This window comes from Xiphophorus hellerii, chromosome 9, assembly GCF_003331165.1.
Source record: "Xiphophorus hellerii strain 12219 chromosome 9, Xiphophorus_hellerii-4.1, whole genome shotgun sequence".
Taxonomy (NCBI): domain Eukaryota; kingdom Metazoa; phylum Chordata; class Actinopteri; order Cyprinodontiformes; family Poeciliidae; genus Xiphophorus; species Xiphophorus hellerii.
This window is the reverse complement of record NC_045680.1, coordinates 26,515,497-26,534,774: the sequence shown is the minus strand read 5'-3', so window position 1 is coordinate 26,534,774 and position 19,278 is coordinate 26,515,497. Positions and strand designations below refer to the sequence as shown.

Here is a 19,278-nt window from a genome sequence, read left to right as displayed (position 1 = left end):
AAGGCATACTGTACTTGATCTTTATCCAGTGTTGCTGTGTTTGAATGTTTTCCCAGGCGAAAGGGTTTGCTAATGCCAGCCTCATGCTGAAAAACCCAGAATGCAAAGCAAAAGTCAATGCAACCCACTACACACTGGAGACATCTCCGACTGGATGTGGCACCATTGTGTTTCCTATGTATAATAGCCCAGAGGTCCTTTATATCAACTCTGTGAGTATATGTCATGTCTCTTTTTTCTTAAGGAAAGGCCTAAAAATGGGGAATGCATATCATTTAAATGAGCTGTACTGACTTCACACTAATTTAACTAAGTCTTTATTAGATATTGCTTGTGCTGTTACTTAAACAGATATTTCAAAAAATGTAAGTGACTTTCTGTTATAAAGTTAAAAGCCGTTTGTATCTTACCTGAAGTAAATAACTCAATCAGACGGGGACCAAAATCAAAGAACACCTAGTGTGGCTGGAAGATTATTGCTGGGTCACCAGCTCCTCTATTTCCTCTAGAGATGCACCAATTTGTACCAGTCCTGAGATTGGAAAAAATTCTATATTCGGTATTGGTGACAATGTACTTGATCTATAAGGGTAGATCTACTCTGTCTAATTCTATGCTTTGTTCACTGAGCGGCATCATGCTTTATTATTTATTTTACACTATGTATAGAATTCCTAATTGTACTTCATGAGCCATTTAAAATAAGGTTTGTTGCAGTTTATTTTTTACATGTTTGACCAAGGTAGTCAAACTATTGCTTTTGCCAGATTTATTTGTTTTACATTGGCTGTTAAAGTCACTAATTGCACTGACTTAACAAATGAAAGTTGTGTTGTTTTTACATGTTTGACCGAGCTTGTGTACGTAGCTATTGGTGTATTTGAGTGTGCTGTACTGGCACAGAGTTATCAACTAAATTTGTTATTCAGTGCATTAATGTCTGTGTTCAAAAGAAGAAATATTATATGTCAATTCTGCACAGTTTGTATAGTATCAGATTGTATCAAATAATATACTAAACCTCTGATATCTGTATCGATATCAGAAGTGAAAAAAGTGGATCGGCATATCCCTAGTGAAATTCATTGCCTTCTCTTTAAATAACAAATAGCAGGTACTGATGAGATTTGCTAGGAGCCTTAATATAAGAAGCTTTTTTTCATTTGATGTGCAGGGATTGGTTGTTACATCTGCTTGGTGAGATCCATATAATGAGCAGCAGTGGTGCCAAAATCCACTGTTTACTTACTACACAATGCTTACTTTATCAATCTAGTAAAGGGTGTAATCTTATATATAAATATGTAACTAAACAGATTAAATAGCTGTGTATCCAGATTTTGAAGAGCTATGCTCCCTAATGTGACTTGATAAGAACGGCTCATGTCGAGACTCTACAAATGGTTCATCTAAACACATTATACAAACAGCTGAGGAGGGATAATCCTTCACATTTTGGAAGTAGAATTTGATTACTTAAAAGTTTTATATAATGTTGAACTGTTTCTCTTTTTTTTCCTTTTCTTTTTTTTAATCATTGTTCACGCCTGACATTCCTAGTTATCATCATTATAAGGGAATGCATTCATTCAGCGCATTTGTTCTAACAAGTCAGGATGAATCACTTCCTCTCTGGCCTTTTGAAATCTTTTTGTGAGGGGAAATTTGGAACAACACTTTCTTCTGTCTGTCACAGATTGAAAACCTGGGCGTTTGTCCAAGGTCATCTTTTGTGTCAGTGCATTAGCGCTGGAGCCATCTCTGACTTGTGCTCAAAAGACATTCATTTTCATTGCCGGGGTCCCCACATATCAGAGATAATCAGTTATAGTAATTGTATCTTCTTTTGTGTGTTGACTTAATTCTTTGACGGCTCCAATGCTGGGTCAACAAATATTTGGTCCAGACATCAAGGCATCCTCATTTGTATAACCGATTTTGTTTTCTCATCATTAAATCACATTCTTTTAGAGCAGCATGCTTTATCTGTGACCTCTTTCTCTGAGATATTGTAAATATGTTTTTTTCTCTCTTTTAGGGCTGCACCTACTGTGCTTCCCAAGTTTTCACAATTTACGAAGTAATATTAAGCTGACTCCTATCCAAAGTGTTGAAAACGTTGCTAAAATTAGGCAACTTTCACAGATTGGGGCTCGTCAGGTCTGAAAATAGTTTTTGTGAATGTAAAGTAATTGTTTTCTCTGCGGACTATAGGTGACGGTGATTTCAGACGAGGTGCAGGCTGATGACGATCCGCTCTCCACCTGGTTCCCCAGACTTGGAGAAGATGCAGGGAGGACACAGGCTGAACCAAATCCACCAGCTCCTTCGATAGACGTAAGTCAGAGCATTTTTCTGCGAGAGCTGTTCTCCTCAGCAATCAAACTGAAATGTCAAAGTACAGTTGAGTGGACAGTTGGAGGAAATTTTATGTCTCAGAGCCCCTTGGTGGCTGCAAAACTTACTTGGCCACAGCAGACTCCCCATCTTTCCATGATATCCATGAATAACCCTAATCTGACTTTTCCATTTTGAAATGTCTCAATAAAATCTCAACCAATATATTTTCCTTTATCTCATTATTCCATTTCTCAATTCCTTGCCATTGTTTGTGTTATCTCATACCTCTTCCAACAACTCCGACCAGTTTCAGTTTCCCTGCTGATTAAAGCATCCTTACAAGCTGATGCTTCCTCCCCAATGTTTAGGAGTGAGAGTGGGGTGTTCAGGTTGAAGTACAGTGTCAATTTTCTTCCATTTATTCTGTTTTTTTCATCGGCCAAAAGGTTTAGGGTTAGTCTCATTTGACTGCTTGCCTTATGGACTGTCTTATAGTTTTCTTTCAACCTGTTTTTTTTGTATTACTCCTCCATAAAGGCCAGATTTAGTAGGTGGACAGCCTATATTTACTATGTCAACTGAATCCCCCAGCCATGTTTACAGGCTGTGTAAAACAATTTCTCCACCATGTTCTCCCTAACCTGTCTGCTGTGTTTTTTGACCTTTATTAATCTGTTCTCTAATGTTCTCTAACTAACACAAACATTGATGCAGTTTAATGTCTGGTCCTTCCTAATTGTTATTTTTTGTATTTTGTTCTTTTTCTAGTTCAACTGCACATACAGAAAATCTAAGGAAATCTCAAAGCCTAAACCTGATCTGAGCAGACAGCCAGTCAACAGCATAAGTTTTGAGATGGAGCTGTACAAAACTGAGTCTTTCAACGATCCTCCGCAACAGGGCGTCTTCACAGTTTCTGACCAAATGGAAGTGTTTGTGCAGGTAATGCTTTGCATTCAGATCCCACTGTTTATTTTCTTTTCTTAAAATTGAATCATTTTTTGAGCGAAACATGCTGTGTGACCTTTCTGTATGCTCTCTTTGATCTCTTTGAGTGGCATCAACAATGCATGATTCTGTTTTGTCTTGTTGGGGCCAAGATGCTCAGCTTACTTTGAGTGCCCCACATTTATTTAATTCCCTCTCTGCATGTTTTGTTATCCTGCCTGTCTAGCTTAACATATTTGATTAGAAGCATTAATTTTGGTCCTAATGTATAGCGAAGGCTGATGGTCCAAATGTCCTTTGAAATAATGATTTATGATGCTGTCAGAAGGAGACTCTTCACTGGCAGAGAGGACAAAGTGTTGCCTGTCTATGCTATGGTTTAACCTTCCTCTAGAGCTCACACTGTGCTGAGACCTGACCTCAGGCAAAAGCCAGAAACTCCACACAGTTAACTTCAGTAATAATCACAGAGTAACTTATGTTTTCTAAGAACAATTTGTTACCCACTGTGGAAATTCAATGCAGTTATGGTAAAAACTTTTAGATTTCATGGCATAAAAATCACAAAAAAACATTTAACATTTGGCAAAGCAACTTCAGAAGAATGGCAAAACATGATGTAGTGCAAAGATATTCTACATTCAGCAAAACTTAAAGCAACTAAGTAAAATAAAGAAACAAGAAAACTGAAAATCACTGGCAGTAATCACCTTAGTAAATATAGTAACTTTCTGAAATTATTGCTTGAAAGCATTCCCATTTTGTGTGCTAACAAGCACAAACAGTTGCTAATGTTCCCACAAAAGAATCTACCTAAATGTGTAATGTACAGATAAAAAACACCCTCTTCTGATGGTTTAGCATCAGTAAGCATTTTAAATCATATCTAATTGTCATGTGAAACTTCCATTTATGGAGGGACAAAGTGAGAATAAGCCAATTGTTCATGATCAACATCGGTACTTATTAGTTCAAAAAACAAATTTTCCTACCGCATATAATCGTTTACATCATTAATGAACAGAAGAAAATACGATGGAATTGGATGTAAAATGGTACTGCACAGTGGCACAGTGGATAGCACTGTTGCAGCAAGAAGGTCCTGGGTTCGATTCCCGGCCCGGAGTCATTCTGCAAGGAGTTTGCATGTTCTCCCTGTGCATGCGCGGGTTCTCTCTGGGTACTCCGGCTTCTTCCCATAGTCCTAAAACATGACTGTTAGGTTAATTGGTCCCTCTAAATTCTCCTCAGGTGGGTGTGTGTGTGTGTGTGTGTGGGGGGGTGTGTGCGTGGGTGTGTGCATGCATGGTTGTTTGTCTGGTCTGTCTCTGAACATCTGTCTCTGCGATGGACGGGTGACCTGTCCAGGGTGTGCCCCGCCTCTCCCCCATTGACAGCTAGAGAAAGGCACCAGCACCCCTCCCGACCCCAAAAGTACAAGGGTGTAAGAAAACCCTTGTTGAAGTTGACCGATTCCAACTTCTTTTTGGATGAATGCAAAATCCATCCATGATACTACTTTGAAAACAAAGTGCAAGACTGAATTTTCTTTCAACAATCTGTGTGCAAATAAATACTGTATGACACAAGTCAAAGCTACATTCCATTTTTACTCAGACCTGCAAACAGGTGCTTTTAACAAATTCATCAAGATTATTTCTTGAAGATGCTTCTAACGGCAAAGAGAAATGAGTAAATTATGTTATTATATGTGTATATTTGGCTCAAAACCTTTTCTTTTGTCTCTTATGTGCTCCAGATCACGTCAAAAGCATTGGACCCGGACATTGGATTCACTATCACCTCATGTTTCATCTCCCCCAACTCCAGCCCCACAGTGTCCTCTGAGTACAAGCTTATTGAGACAGTCTGTGCCGAGGATAACTCACTTAAATGGATCCAGAACCCTCAGAGGCACTTGTTTTTTTCTGGAAAGATGGGGGAATCTTTTAGCTTCACCTTCAACTCCAAAACGTTGAACTCACCAGTTATTTTTCTGCACTGTGAGATGTCTCTGTGCTCAAAGGATTCTCCAAGGAACCAGGAACTACCACAGGTATGCATGAAATCCTCTTCTGACCTTTGTTTCTGCTCATGTCTGATGAGTTGTTCTCTCTAGAGCCATGCAAAATTAGCAGTTTGTTTATTCATATTACCATTGACTATTTTACGTTAGATCAACTCAGCTGGAAACATGTCAGGTATCAAAGAGCAAAACAACATAGGCAGTTTTTCTGTTACTGATTTTGACAGATTCCAACTTCTTTTTTAAAAAACAAAACGGAGGTTTGAAACTGTCTAAAGCACCATGTATTAGCAGTTGGTGCAGCTAACATGTCTCCCCAGTTGCATAGACTGGGGAGACATTATTCTGCCTTTCCAACACTACCAAAAGGCAACCCACATTTCCAAATCCAGCACACTCAGAAGGACAAAACTACTTTGCTACAAAGTGTTTGGCCTCCTTTGCTCTTTCACTGCCTTAAAAAATAAATTTCTCTTTTAAATAGATTCTTATATCATTGTTCATCTACTGATTTCATCTTTAACACCACTGTAATAATGAAAATCATAGGGGTGCACCAATAAATCAACCTCATTTCCTTAATTTTAGAAAATCTTTGATTGGCCGATGTCTACATGACAAACAGATCTTATCTACTAATCTTATCTACCGCTTCTAAAATGCAAAATCAGTCACGGTCCCCATGCTTTTCCAAAATTGTTATCAGCAGTCAGTCTTGTTAAAGATCGGTGATCGGACAGGAAACTGCAATCGGTGCACCTCTAGAAAATAGATAGTAAATGAGTTTTTTCCTCAAAGTAGCAACTTCCAGATTGAAAAAAAAATTGTTTGTGCGACTTGGCAGCACTTTCACATACTATTCATTCAGGGTTGGGAAACAGTGGTTAAGATAATACTTTCTTTTGCAAGCACTGTCTTCTACTATGTTATTATTTTTTTGTAAGGTCAAGAATCCACATGTGTTGTAAATTTTGCTTTCTCAAATGTCTATTATCTTCTCATTTTGTCTGTACAGTGCCTGGACCCCAGAAACAACTGTACTTCTCTGACTGGGGAGACAATCTTTGCATTGATGAGCAACAAAAGGTTTTTGATGAAGCCGATGGCAGTGGTTGATAACAGTGAGACTCAAGGTTAGTGTGATGAAGGACACAATTACGAAAGGTGTTACAAGAAAATAACAGCTAGACAGATTCAAACACCTGTTCTAATGGTGCCATAGAAAGGTTAGATCAATCCACATTATACTACACATCTGGTAATCATTAACTCCGAAGCGTGTGTATGTGTGGCTTACATGTAACCCTGTATAGACACGTGACGGTTGTGCACGTGCCTTGGGTTACGCTAATGGCTGTACGCAAGCTCGTGCTTTTGGCAGTGAATACATCCTACCACAGAGTTGACTTCAGCAAAGAGGAGTGAGCTCCGGTTCTGGCCTCCTGGATCAGACCAAGAAGAGGAAAATGTGGAAAAACAGGAGTCATGCGGCACTGAGCACCAGTTGTTTTCACTTTGGCCCTTCTCTGTGGCCTCCCTTTTCCATCAGAACGGGGGGAGGAAGGGGGTTGGTGGTCTTCTCATTGACGTTGGGAAGCCAGCCAAAGACTGAAGGCCCCTCGGTCACAGCCTGCGCATTCGCTCGTCCATCCACTCGCAGCGCCTTTTGAGTCGTGGCCTAGCAAGGCAGGCGCTCGCGGGAGGTGGGTTCATGACTTAACTCTAATTAGATTGTTGCATTTATGACCTAAGCTCAGACGGGTTGATGTCAGGCGTTCTTCAGTGAATTGTTGGGGATTTCTAAATCAGCGTCCCTTCTTCGATTACATGAGAACTGCAGTGAGAATGAGTCATCATTGTTCACTCATGATATGAAATTGCTTGCATCATTTCCATTAGGGAGAACTGTATGTCATCTTGGCAGATATTAGCCAATTTAGAGCTGTTGTGGATAAAATCAGATTATTGTTTCTGTGAGCTCGGCAGCACAGTGATACCCTGATCCCTCAGAGGTGGTCAAGTGGGTGGGATTATTATGGAGGATTGTCTCACTGTGTTAACATCCATTAAAAAAGAGAAATTGGCTGTAAAATATCAAAGCTTCGCACACTGTTGCATGTTCCTTATGAACTATGTTGGTGTTTCTGGAACTCTAAAATAGTAATGTAATGGATCTCAGCTTAAAAAAAAATCCAGAGTCAGAGTTGTTTGGGATAATTCAGGGCAGAAATGGTTCTCATTATACTTTGGATCTTAGAACTGGGCAAACGTGTAATCAGTTTGAAGTCTCAGTTATCATTGACTTCATCTACTTAGTTTGCGCTGCTCACTAACATGGAGAGGGCTCAGTTTTCATAAGAATATGGTAAGCAAACAAACCCACTGTAAACACTGCAAATGGATTCTGTTTCAAACGCCATGTTTTCTAATGCAAACAGATCCTCTGTGCTGTTATGGCAAACCAAACGTTGTCTTGGGTTTACCAAGGAAAGGAAGGAGAAGAAGAAAATGACTTCAAATCCCTCCAGTGAAAGTTAGATTTACTGCTTTACAGCATCAGTAAATTATCAGTGTGTGGTAGATTTATGTAAATGTAGCCCCAGGCAACAAACATATGACATACAATATTGTGACTTTATGTAAAAGAAAAACAGCTAAGCCGAAATAAAGAGGCACTGTGTGGGAAAAAATGACAAGTAACTTAAGTAAATCATAGTTTGTATCATATTATCAGTCTTTTATCAGTCAGAGTTTTGACCCACTCCTCTCTCCAACGTTATTATTGCTCATTGAGGTTTTACCCATCACAACTCTTCAGTCAGTCAGGTTGAGTTCTTAATTATAACAGAGCCGTTGCAACAGTGCGACAAAATCCTTTGCAGCCATTTTGTTTGTAGATTTGCTGCCATTTTTGGAATGTATCTACTCTATGTATTTTTTTCTATGATGTTCCATATAAATTTACTAAAAAATTAAAACCTGAAGATGGGCATTTATAAAAATTATATCCTGTCTCACAAAAAACTGTAGAACTGAGATACATTCTGCTATTTGTTGTTGTGATTTATCTCTGTAATCGACAGATTTCTGATAGAACAGTGGTTCTTAACCTTTTTTGAGGTACCAAACCCATCAGTTTCATATGCGCGGTCACCGAACCCTTCTTTAGTGATAAATAATTTTTTTTTTTTCCTAATTCAAGACATAGGTATATGTTTTTTTGCTGGTGCACAAAATGAGCAATGCATGAACGTCACTTTGCGCAAAGAACAAAACCATGAACTCACAGCAAGTTACAGTATTACTTTATTTTGGCCCCCAACAGTATTTCAGCCCCATGAAAGAATTTCAGCCCCCAAAATATTTTTTACTATTTTACTAATTAAAAATAAATTTGGATTTTTTTCAAAGAATTAAAATTTTTTTAATAACTTAATTTTTTTTATTTTAAATTTAATTTGTTTTTTGTCATTTTGAATCCACAAAATACTTTTTGGGGGCCAGAATAAAGTATTGCACAAATGACATACCTGCAAATCAGTGTGACTTCTGCTGTTGTTTTTGGGAGACCAGTTCAGAGAGGCGTGGCTTCACCTTGGCAAGTGCATCTTCAGAGCAAAGTCTGTTCATTTTCTTCTTTTTTTGCTCGACATATTTAGTATGGATTAAAATATTAAGAAAGAAACCACGCGACGTACAACTACGACAGCCACTGATACTGCACGCACTAAATTCCCCGCAGCCCTGATTGGCCAAGCAATGCAACATGATCCTCTGCAGCAAGCGATGGCCAAGCGGGGCGTGTCATCACGACTTTACACAAGTGTGTCTTTACCTCCGCGGCAGAGGCTCCGCTGAACCCCTGAGACCGACTCATCGAACCCCTGGGGTTCGATCGAACCCAGGTTAAGAACCACTGTGATAGAAATATGAGCAATAACACCTCAACTTAAAGCCTACTCCAGTTTTGACTGCTTTATTAAACCTCCAAAAGTCAAATCACCTACCTTATTGAGAGAATTACCATAAAATAATATGAAACAAATGTTAAGACTTAATCTGTATTTCAGTGCTTAAATCCAGAATTTTTCCACTAAATGTTAACAGCTGGATTAGGAAAAAGATGATAGTGTGAAGTTGTGTTATATGGTAATGTTCTTTGCAGTGCTGGTAGCTTCATGGAGCGGGTTTTTTCTGTAGTGACTTGTGAAATTCAGCTGCATCTAATCTGGAACCGTCTGTATCAGGGAGTCTTGGCGGTGTGACCTCTGTGATCGTGTCTTCAGAGGTTGAGGAAAGTTCAGGGTTGAACCAAACTAAGTCGTTATGCGGGAAGCTGCTCACTCCATGGCAAGAGCTCTAACATAAACAAATGACGTTTGCTGAGATACCAGTGCTGTTCCAACGCTGACCACACTCTCATATCTGATCATATCTGATTCTTTTAAAGCAGCAAACACGGCCTGCCGGGAAGACATCCATCATGGTTATCCACAACATGCTTCAGGACACTGTGTGAGAAGGCTTAGTGGGTCCTCAGCTTCATAACAGTGCTCTGCAGAAGTATTCATGACGCCTTAACAGTTTCACATGTTGTTGTTGCACACGTGAAAATTCAAAGGATAATGTTTTTAAGCGTTTTGGCAGGTAAAGTTTGGAAAGTGTGCTGTGTGTTCATATTCAAGCCTTCTGAGTCAATACTTTTTAAGTTTGTAAGTTTTTAGTTTAAAACTTTTTAATTGGTGCAATTGCACCTGCAGGGTCCACTCTAAAAATTAAAACTAATGTTTTCTTAAAAGGTTTAGTGCTACAAATTTAAATTACAAATACTTAGTAAATTGGAAACCAGTGAAATTCCTTAAATATACTTCATCAATTGTATGACTGCAGCTAAAAAAAATGTTTTAGTATGAATAGTGATATAGATAGTTCATTAACAAACAAAATTAAGCAAATACAGCTGAAACTATAAGTTAGACAAGTACGTAAGTCATTCTAATGCCTCTGAAGCTCTGGCTGTATTTGTTGGGTTGTTGTCCTGCTAGAATGTGAACCTCCACTCCAGGATCAATTCTTTTGCAATCTGACCTGAAATTATCTCCATCTGTCTTCCAAAAAAAACCCTGTTTTATTCTTCTGTCCTTGCTAAAGAAAAGCATCCCCACAAAATGATGCTGCCATTAGGCCTGTCATGATAAATTTTGATGGCCAATAAATTGGCCCAGAAATTATAGAAATAAATGTTCAAAGTGGAGGCCATTCATGGCCCTCCACCCCCTAGACCACAATTCAAGGATAAAATAAATAAATTAGGACAAAACCATGACTTATAAATTTTATCTTCTGGCAAAAATGTCCGATGCAACACAAAGTGATTATCTTTTCCAGTGCAGTGACAAATTTGAAGTTTAAGACAACCTCTTCCTGTTATGTCATCCTCAGTTTGGTGCAAGTGTTACCGGCCTTCCTGAGCATTCTTAGCATAGCAAGTCGCCTGGGTCAGATAACGTGGAGAGGTGGGGGAAAGGGATGGGGTGGCGGGCCGTCATCTCCTCTGTTATTAAACTCTTCTCAGATGACCTGTCACCATCCATTATGTGAGCCGAACGCTCCTTCCAGGAATAGCAGCCATTGTGAAGGAGAGCTGGCCACCTACCAGCTCTGCCTCTCTACAGCACACAAGTGTCTTTGTTCTGTTAGTTAAGACATCATTACAGCTAATTTCACGTTTGAAAGGCTTCCAGATGGGTTTGCAACAAATGGCTAAGCAGAACCTAGTGGAGTCAATAGGTCCATCTGTGAGGGGACACTCTCACCACTTACGTAGATGTGCTCTCCAGATTTTTCCTGCTTCAGGTTTCTGCATTGCATTCTTCAGTGGATTGCTTATCAGCACAAGAGAGTATCTGTAATCTGCTGTTTCTGTGGCATGAGGCTGACACAGCCATGTTTCCATTGTAAGCGTGCACGGAACAGTTGTTATTCTGCTAACATGTGCTGTTGAAAAAGAAATGTCGCAATTGTGGCGTTTCCATTAAATAAGAAACACAATTAAAATCATACATGAATAAGTTTGTTCACGCAAAGAGTCATTAAAAAACATGCAGCATTATCATCCTCTTATTACTTCCTGTTGTCTTTTCTTCATGGTTTGTGCCAGTGGCAACATCCAATTGTTGACCATGTGACTGGTGTGATGCGAAAAAAGTGTTTTCTTTGCAGATTTACGAAAAAAGCCAATTTTTGATCCGACAAAAAAAAACACCTCATCTCTGATATTTTGTCTGGCAAAATTCTTTATTCATAAATAGCATGCTAAGATCATCCCCAGTTTTTACTATTTTTTAAAATCTGAATTCCAGTTCCAATCCAAATATTTTGAAACCTGTAGGAAATGTTAATGGAATTGCCCACTAATGGATGTTAATCTTAATCTTAAAATACTATATACCCCCTCTATAGATTTACAGTATTGTGAATTGCCATACTTGTTTGTAGTTGTTTTGATAAAGTTTTACTTCAAAAAAACACCTAATCCCAGTGCCAAAGCTTTGTAATATAAAAACGAGTTCCTTTCAAAATTGCTGTGTTTCCATTCAGCAAATTTATTTTTGCAATCTCAAATTTCACAACTATATGGTGAATGGAAACAGACCTACTGACTCATATTACATTTGATATCTTCATATTTTTAGCTTGATACTGTGCAGTTGTATCAATGTGAGGAAGCATTTTAAGTTTTCATTGTCGATGTGTTCTGTTGCAGGTCATCCTCCACAGAAACCAGAACCTAAAGAAAGTAAAAAAAGCAAACTTTTTTCTTTGTTGAATTTTTTCCTGTGTTTTCCATTATTTTCATGTGTTAACTAAATAAACTGTTTCATGTTCCAGCTGAGATGTTTCTCTTGGACACCACCACAGTGGTATTGATCGCCTTCGCCGCCTTTGTTATTGGGGCTCTGCTGACTGGGGCCCTGTGGTTTATCTACACACACACAGGTAGGTCCCTCACCTACTGCCCCGCCACTCCCACTCGACCCGACCCAACCCTACCCACCTCGAAGCTTTAATGAAAAAAGATAAGAAGCAGAGGAATGTCCCAGCGTGGCGCTGCGATAACCAAACATCCTGTAGCTGATAGAGGGCGCCTCACAATAACATATTGACTCCTTCACTGTAAATATATCCTGTTGGTCAGCAGCGAGAGCTCCCTTCTTTCCTCCCTTTGAATGTTTTCGGGGGGCCGCAGGCGGTCAGTAAATGTTCACAGCACAATGGCTGGAGACAAGCTGGAAATCCCCCTCGCTGGGTTTAGTGGGCGCTCACAGGAAGAGACACACAATCTGTCTATTAGATGCCAAGACTTTCCCCGTCGTCCCCAGCCCGCTGACCCTTTCCGACCCCTGAGAGGAAGCCCTCCGAGTTCAGCACTGCACAGAGCTCAGCGTCCAATGGGCCACTGACCTGCAGGAATGTGGCGGTTCTTCAGTAAAACTGTTTGGAGGTTTGCATGTGCATTCTGGAAAGAGCTCACTTAGTGTAAAATGACTGCATTAGTTGGCCAGATCCAAACCACTATCAGAAGGATTACAGTTAAAGAACTCGTAGTCACCATACTCCCATTACATTTCCGAGGAGGATTTGTTGCCGCAGTAACCATCCCCTGTAACAAACTGAGCGCCCTTATCGTTCTCCAAATATTTCTCTTGGCTTTTCTATAGGAACACTCTTCTTTTCTGTGTTATGTATTTACAAGTGAGTGACCAACAAAAGAACACAACAGGTCTGCTTTTCCAGAGATAGTGTATTCCGGGAAAAAAATCAAGACGCGTGCACGCACACACACAGCAGGTTTAAAGATAGATGATATGAAAAGATTCAGAGTTAAAGGTATGTTTCTGTTGATGTTATGAAAATAGACCACTTTTTAATGGGTGTGTTAACTGTGTAGGCTACATATGACCTTATATGGCAGTGTTTGCCGTTAACCCCAAGAACGTAGATCCCCTAAACAACAACCAAAAATATCACTTTCTGAGTGTATTTTCAACCAGCGTTCAGAGTGATGAGGCATGAAAATACTTTGGATTTGTTCCAGCAGCATTCAGGCAGCCCTTTAAAAGTCATTTTTTCCCCTCTTTTATTTACTGACGGTGATGATGGTCATGTCATTTATGAAGACATGACCATTACTGAACAGTCTCTGTTCAGCAAAATAGAAGCGTAACTGCTTTAAAGTGAAGCCACATTCCATCATAATATCTGGAATTCTGCTCATTATGTCGACACGTGCAGTTTACAGTGAGCCAGGCCTAAACTTTCTTCTTCTGTGGAAAAATGAAATCCTCCTCTGTTTAGCTGGTCTAAAAACAGCACAGCTAAAAACCTTCAATAGTTTCACTGTTTTGAGAGAAGTTCATAGTATATGATACAGAGAAGATTTACACGTCATGATAAAGCTTAGGGCTGTCAAAATGCTAAAACTAAAGAAAAATGCTTGATACAATTTTCAGTGTTTTGTACTGAAAATACATTGTGGAGCAATGTGATCCAAGCAACAAATAAACAGACAAAATATTAAACACAAAACTTCCTAAAGTTACAGTAAGATTCCAAAATCAACACGTCACATTTTTTAAGGTTGTTTTTGTTTCGCTGCAGCCTTTTCAGCTGACTATCTAATCCTGTGTAACGAGTGGATTGTGGAGTTATAGTTGACACCAGAAGTTTACATGCACCGAATTAAGAGACATATAAATTTTTTCTCACTGTCTGATGTTAAATCAGACCAAACTTCTGTTGCTAAGTCAGCTATAATTGCTAATTTTCTGTTTGTGAAATGCCACAATAATGACAGAATATGTCAGAGATGTATTTGTTATTGTCTTTAGAATCAGATTAATCTCTTTAGACATTGAGGAAAAGCTCAAATGATGATGTCATAGCTTTGGAAACTTCCAATAGGTTGATCTGAGATGTTAGGCACACATTTGGATGTATTCTAAGGCCTCACCTGGAACACATACATTTTTAGTTTGACACGATTAGAAGATCAAAAGAACTCAAACAGTAAAAGCAACATAAGGTGACTGCCTCCTCCTGGCTCTGATTGGTTGTTTCTGACTGGGAGTGTTGCACTTCTGCAGATGACAGTAGGACCACAGGCAGAAGAGCTTCATTTTTCCCCCTCATATTATACAGCTGGGACATAGTGACAGTTTTAACAAATATGGAAAAAAAACCTCATATTTATAAAAGTTACACACTGCAGCTATAGGCTTCTTTCCTTCTTGGGTTTATCCTGCACAGGAACTGGGGGCTTTCTCATCCTTATAGAAATAATTTCTACACCTAAAGAGTAAAGGCCAAATGTCCCTGAGCAGACATCTGTTGCAAGCGCTGCACCTAGGGGTTTTTACGCACGCACAGAGTGTTTTTGTAACAAAAAGAATGTGCCTTTATCTCTCCCATCTATAGAGATAGTATCAGACTTGGGAATTCTAGTTTCCTCCAACAGCTGAGGTGAATCCCTTTGTTTTTGCGGGGCTCTGGTCGGTCCTGTGAGTGAAGGTCCGCTGGCAGCCAGCCCTCTCTTTCTAATCATTAGCAGAGCTGTGGGGCCTGACAGCAGGAGAGGGCTTCCATATCACCCATAGGTACATACAGCTGTCATATACGAAGGCACTCGCTCCCACAAGTGTGTATGCCATTACAAATGTGCGCAAATCTTTGTTGCTATTCTGCTGATGTCGAAAAAACACAACTTCACAATTGCGGTGTTTCTGTTAAATAAGAAATTAAATTACTTTCACAAATTTGGTCATGTGATAAGTCATTGAGAATCATGTAGGCAACAGATAGAAGCAGTTACATGAGATATATTCACAATTAGCCATGGTGCTGCTAGCACTCATCATCTATCAGCCAATCAGAGGAGTCGTAGGCATCTTATTCAAATGTAGAAGCAACAAGCCCTGCCTACTTTTAAAAAAAAGTTTTGTTGAAATTGTAGTCTCTATTACAGAAGAGCTATGGCTTGAACATGTTCTAATGACACACAGCTTTTTTGAACTGTGAGAGCTCTGGTGGAGCCAGCTGCACAATGTCTGAAAAAAACAAAAACAAACTGTCATGCTCCTACTGCTTCCTGTCATCGTCTTCATCGTTTTTGCCAGTAGTAACATCCAGCTGTTGATCACGTGACTCTTATGATGTGAAAAAAATGTTGCGATAAGGCTGAAAAAACATTTTATCCTAATGCAAAAACTCTTTAGCAAAAAACTTGTTTTTTTTTAAATTGCCATATTTTTCCATTAAGCAAATTTACTTTTGTAATTTCATTTTGCACAATTCTACAGTTAATGGAAACGCAGCTACAAAACTGGTTCAGCTAACATTTTGAACAATGCGGAAACCAGGTGTGCTCCTCCTGTATACCTTTAGGGACTCTGCAGAGTACACTGCAGTCATATTTTGGTGCAGAACTCAAATGAAACGCAGACTAGGCTTTCTTTCAAAAACTCCTCAATGTCCGATGGAGATGTCTTTTGTAAACAGACAAAATAAGTCATTTAAGCTTTGGAGCGAGTTAGTTATGATAGGAAATGCTTTTTTAGACAAAGAACAATAACCCAGATGCTTGGACGACAGTAACTGGGTCCTATGCTGTTTCTCCTGCTTTGTACTGAATAAAAGCTAATTAGTTCCAGATAACTAAAGGCACAAAGTCATGTGAAGAGCAAAACATTTCTTTCAAAATCTGTTCATAAAGGATGTGACCATTTGGCTCTGGACCTTTCAGGGGACATCTTTAGGGACGTTGTGCTTCTCATCCTGTTGGCCAGGGTTCACCTTGGACTCCTTTACACATTTCATGCTTTGTTCTCTATATGAGTTCCTTTGCCTGTGAAAGAATTAATAGATCTCAAAAGGACAATAAAAAAAAAGACTGAAACTATGGGAACTGTCAAGCAATAATCCAGATACCTTGACCAATTTGTATTTTCAGCCAGATCAGTTCATCATGTTTTTGGCCGATTTTAAAACCAGTTCCATTTTCTCTTCTTCGATTTCCCATGCCCCTTCTCCCCATCTCCCATCCCATCCCTCTCCTGCCCCGCATCCAGGTGGGACCGCCAGAGCACAGCCCGTTCAGAAGCCGCAGCCCGTCTCGGAGAACAGCAGCGCGGCCCACAGCATAGGTAGCACGCAGAGCACGCCGTGCTCCAGCAGCAGCACTGCGTAGCTTGGGACGCCGCCCCCACACTGGCCGCAATGCCTTCACACAAACCGGTTCGTTGGTCTTCTAAAGCGTGACGCAGAAAACAAACAAACAAAAAAAACACCGACAAATGTGCTGCGATGATTCTGAGTCGCATCTCTGCACAAGAAAGAAAGAAAGAAAGTTCTGTTTAGATGGTTTTTTTTTTTTTTTTCAAATCCAAATGCTGCTCTTCTGATCACAGTTAAGCTTTTTTTTTTTTTTTCCTTAAATGGTTTGAATTCAGTCGCTTTGCTCCATCGGTGATTGAACACGGCAAGATTTGCAGAGGTTAGGAAGTGATATGTTGATGGCTGGACCGTAAACACATTACTTTAACACACGCAACCTAGAAAGTAGCACAGGAGCAACACAACCACTATTAGAAAGAGGACAAAAGTGCAGTATGAACTTATCTGTCATTATCCTGACAAAGAGAGACAATGGAGGTGTTGAATGTATGAGAGAAGAACAAGCACCAGCAAATGTGAAAGAACAATGTGAAAGATCTGCAGGTAGACCTCCATATTTTACAAAAAAGAAAACTTTTCTTTATTTTGGATTAAAGTGTAAACAGTAGATAATAGTACATTAGAGCGGCTCAATAGGTGCAAGTTTAAAATGGCCACATTTTCAGAGTTTAAGCATACTAATTTGCTGAAGTTAAAGGAAAAGACTGATACTTGTTTTGTGTCTGTGTGTGACTAGCCTGGCTTCATGGTGTCAATCAAATCAAATCGAATCAATCTGTCAATTTTATTTAACAGGAAATTGGTGTAGATTGTAAGAAATCCTCAAAATCTGACCTGGCGTTTTAATTCAGTTCAGGTTATTCACAATACATGTAGTCTCTCAAGACAATTTATTAAAAAATAACATGCAATTTATATAGAGAAATAAGTGGCGCCCCCAAGAGGAGGGCCACTTGAAAGAGAATTGTGCCAGAGAATTGTGTTCAGGCTGGCGTACATGGTAAATGGAATATAGCGCTTTATCACATCATTTACATGATCGTCTTCAATCACAACATAAATGGATAAAAAATAAATTGATTTATACAGCTCTGGAAAAAATTAAGAGAACACTGCACGGAATGACATTGAAAACCTCCTGGTTATTCCACTAGATATTGATTTCTGAACACCTCCTGAGTTAAAACATTAACATTGTTGTTTCTAAATGAATATGAACTTGCATTATTTGAGGTCTAAAAGCATAGCATCTTTTTTCATTATTTTGACCATTTCTCATTTCCTGCCAATAAATACTAAATATTTGCTTGGAATTTTGGAGACGTGTTGTCAGTAGTTCATAGAATAAATGAACAATGTCCATTCAAACATGTACCTATAAAGAGTAAAATCAGAAATTGAAATTGATCTCAGTTTATATATATATATATATATATATATATATATATATATATATATATATATATATATATATATATATATATATATATATATATACACCAATAGGTACCTAAAGTTATCATCTGCAGTTTAAATTCCTTTTAAAATGTTTTAAACTCAGTATTTCACATTACAGTTTCCACTGAGTCCAGCCATTCCTTTGTAAGCCAAGACATCCTCTTGTTTGCATTACTATCCTTCAGACACAAGAGAGGTCTCAGTCTTCTTCTCAGCTGTCTTTTTTTTTATATCTCCTGAAGTGTTGGTGTACAGTTCTGGTCAGAAGTTTTCATACACTTATTAAAATGAATTTCCTTATAATTTGTGGATTTAAATTATGTATTTCACCTATTAAAATCTGTTAAAATCTTAAACAACCTCAACGGTGAACTACACAACAGTCTGAAATATACATCGCCACAAATGCTTGGAGAAATGTTTGCTAGCAGGGAGATCTTTGTATTACCAACCTGCTGGGAGGATTCTGGCTGCATATTTGAGCATGTAATGTTTTATAAATCTGTCCATGGTGGAAAAAAAATTGTTCAAATCAAATATTTTTATATTAACAGACCCAAATTAAGTCAGCATTCATGCTAATGGTGACTGTATGCAAACTTCTGCTCCAGACTGTCGATTTGTATTTTTATGTGAATAATTGTAAATAGGCAAATGTGTTTCGAGGGAAGCACATGTGCAAACTTCTCTTTTCTGCTTTATCTGTGCCAGTCCCTTCTTTTATAACCTGAAGAATCTCATCCACAGTGTTGACTGACTGACTGACAGCATTAACGACGGCCATATTTAAAGAACAACCCAGCGATCACAGTTAGCCTGCGCTAGCTGAGGTCTTGCTGTCTGTCCTTTCAGCATGCAGCACATTGTCATAGGAATAGAAAGGCGTCAGATGATAAAATGGAGTAGCGCTCCCTATTTGTAATCTTTATCAGACAAAACATGAGGCATTTTTCCATGGTTTGCAGACACCAGACGGTCAGTGTTTGGAGTTCCTTATCCCACTTGGTTTTGTGTAAATCTTGGCACTCAGTGTGTTGTATAAGCTGTAGCCAAAGTTCTTTGTTTCACATATATTTTCTTCAACATCGTAAGCTCCCCACCGCTTTACAAGAATATGAATGTTTTCTGTGCGGGCGTGTGTGTGTGTGAGTATCAAGAGTGTGTGTAGGGGGAAAAGCGGGGGCCTAGAGTGGGATAGAAGAAGAGATGTTTCCCTGAAGCAGCAATAGGGACACAATGTTTTTTATCTGTTTGTTTTTTCTTCTCCTTTCTCA

General features: G+C 39.0%; 1 protein-coding gene across 1 annotated transcript in view; it reads left to right on the top strand.

Moving 5' to 3' along the window:
• The window catches only part of tgfbr3 (transforming growth factor, beta receptor III), a 79,988-nt gene extending 62,377 nt beyond the window's left edge, over window positions 1–17,611 (top strand). Inside the window, exons 10-17 of the mRNA XM_032571779.1 lie at window positions 57–212; window positions 2,215–2,337; window positions 3,109–3,282; window positions 5,048–5,344; window positions 6,330–6,447; window positions 12,081–12,113; window positions 12,206–12,313; window positions 16,441–17,611. Of these exons, the coding sequence (XP_032427670.1) occupies window positions 57–212; window positions 2,215–2,337; window positions 3,109–3,282; window positions 5,048–5,344; window positions 6,330–6,447; window positions 12,081–12,113; window positions 12,206–12,313; window positions 16,441–16,559 (1,128 nt within the window). The 3' untranslated portion in view covers window positions 16,560–17,611. The remainder of the gene's footprint in view (window positions 1–56; window positions 213–2,214; window positions 2,338–3,108; window positions 3,283–5,047; window positions 5,345–6,329; window positions 6,448–12,080; window positions 12,114–12,205; window positions 12,314–16,440) is intronic.
• Window positions 17,612–19,278: the final 1,667 nt, after the last annotated feature.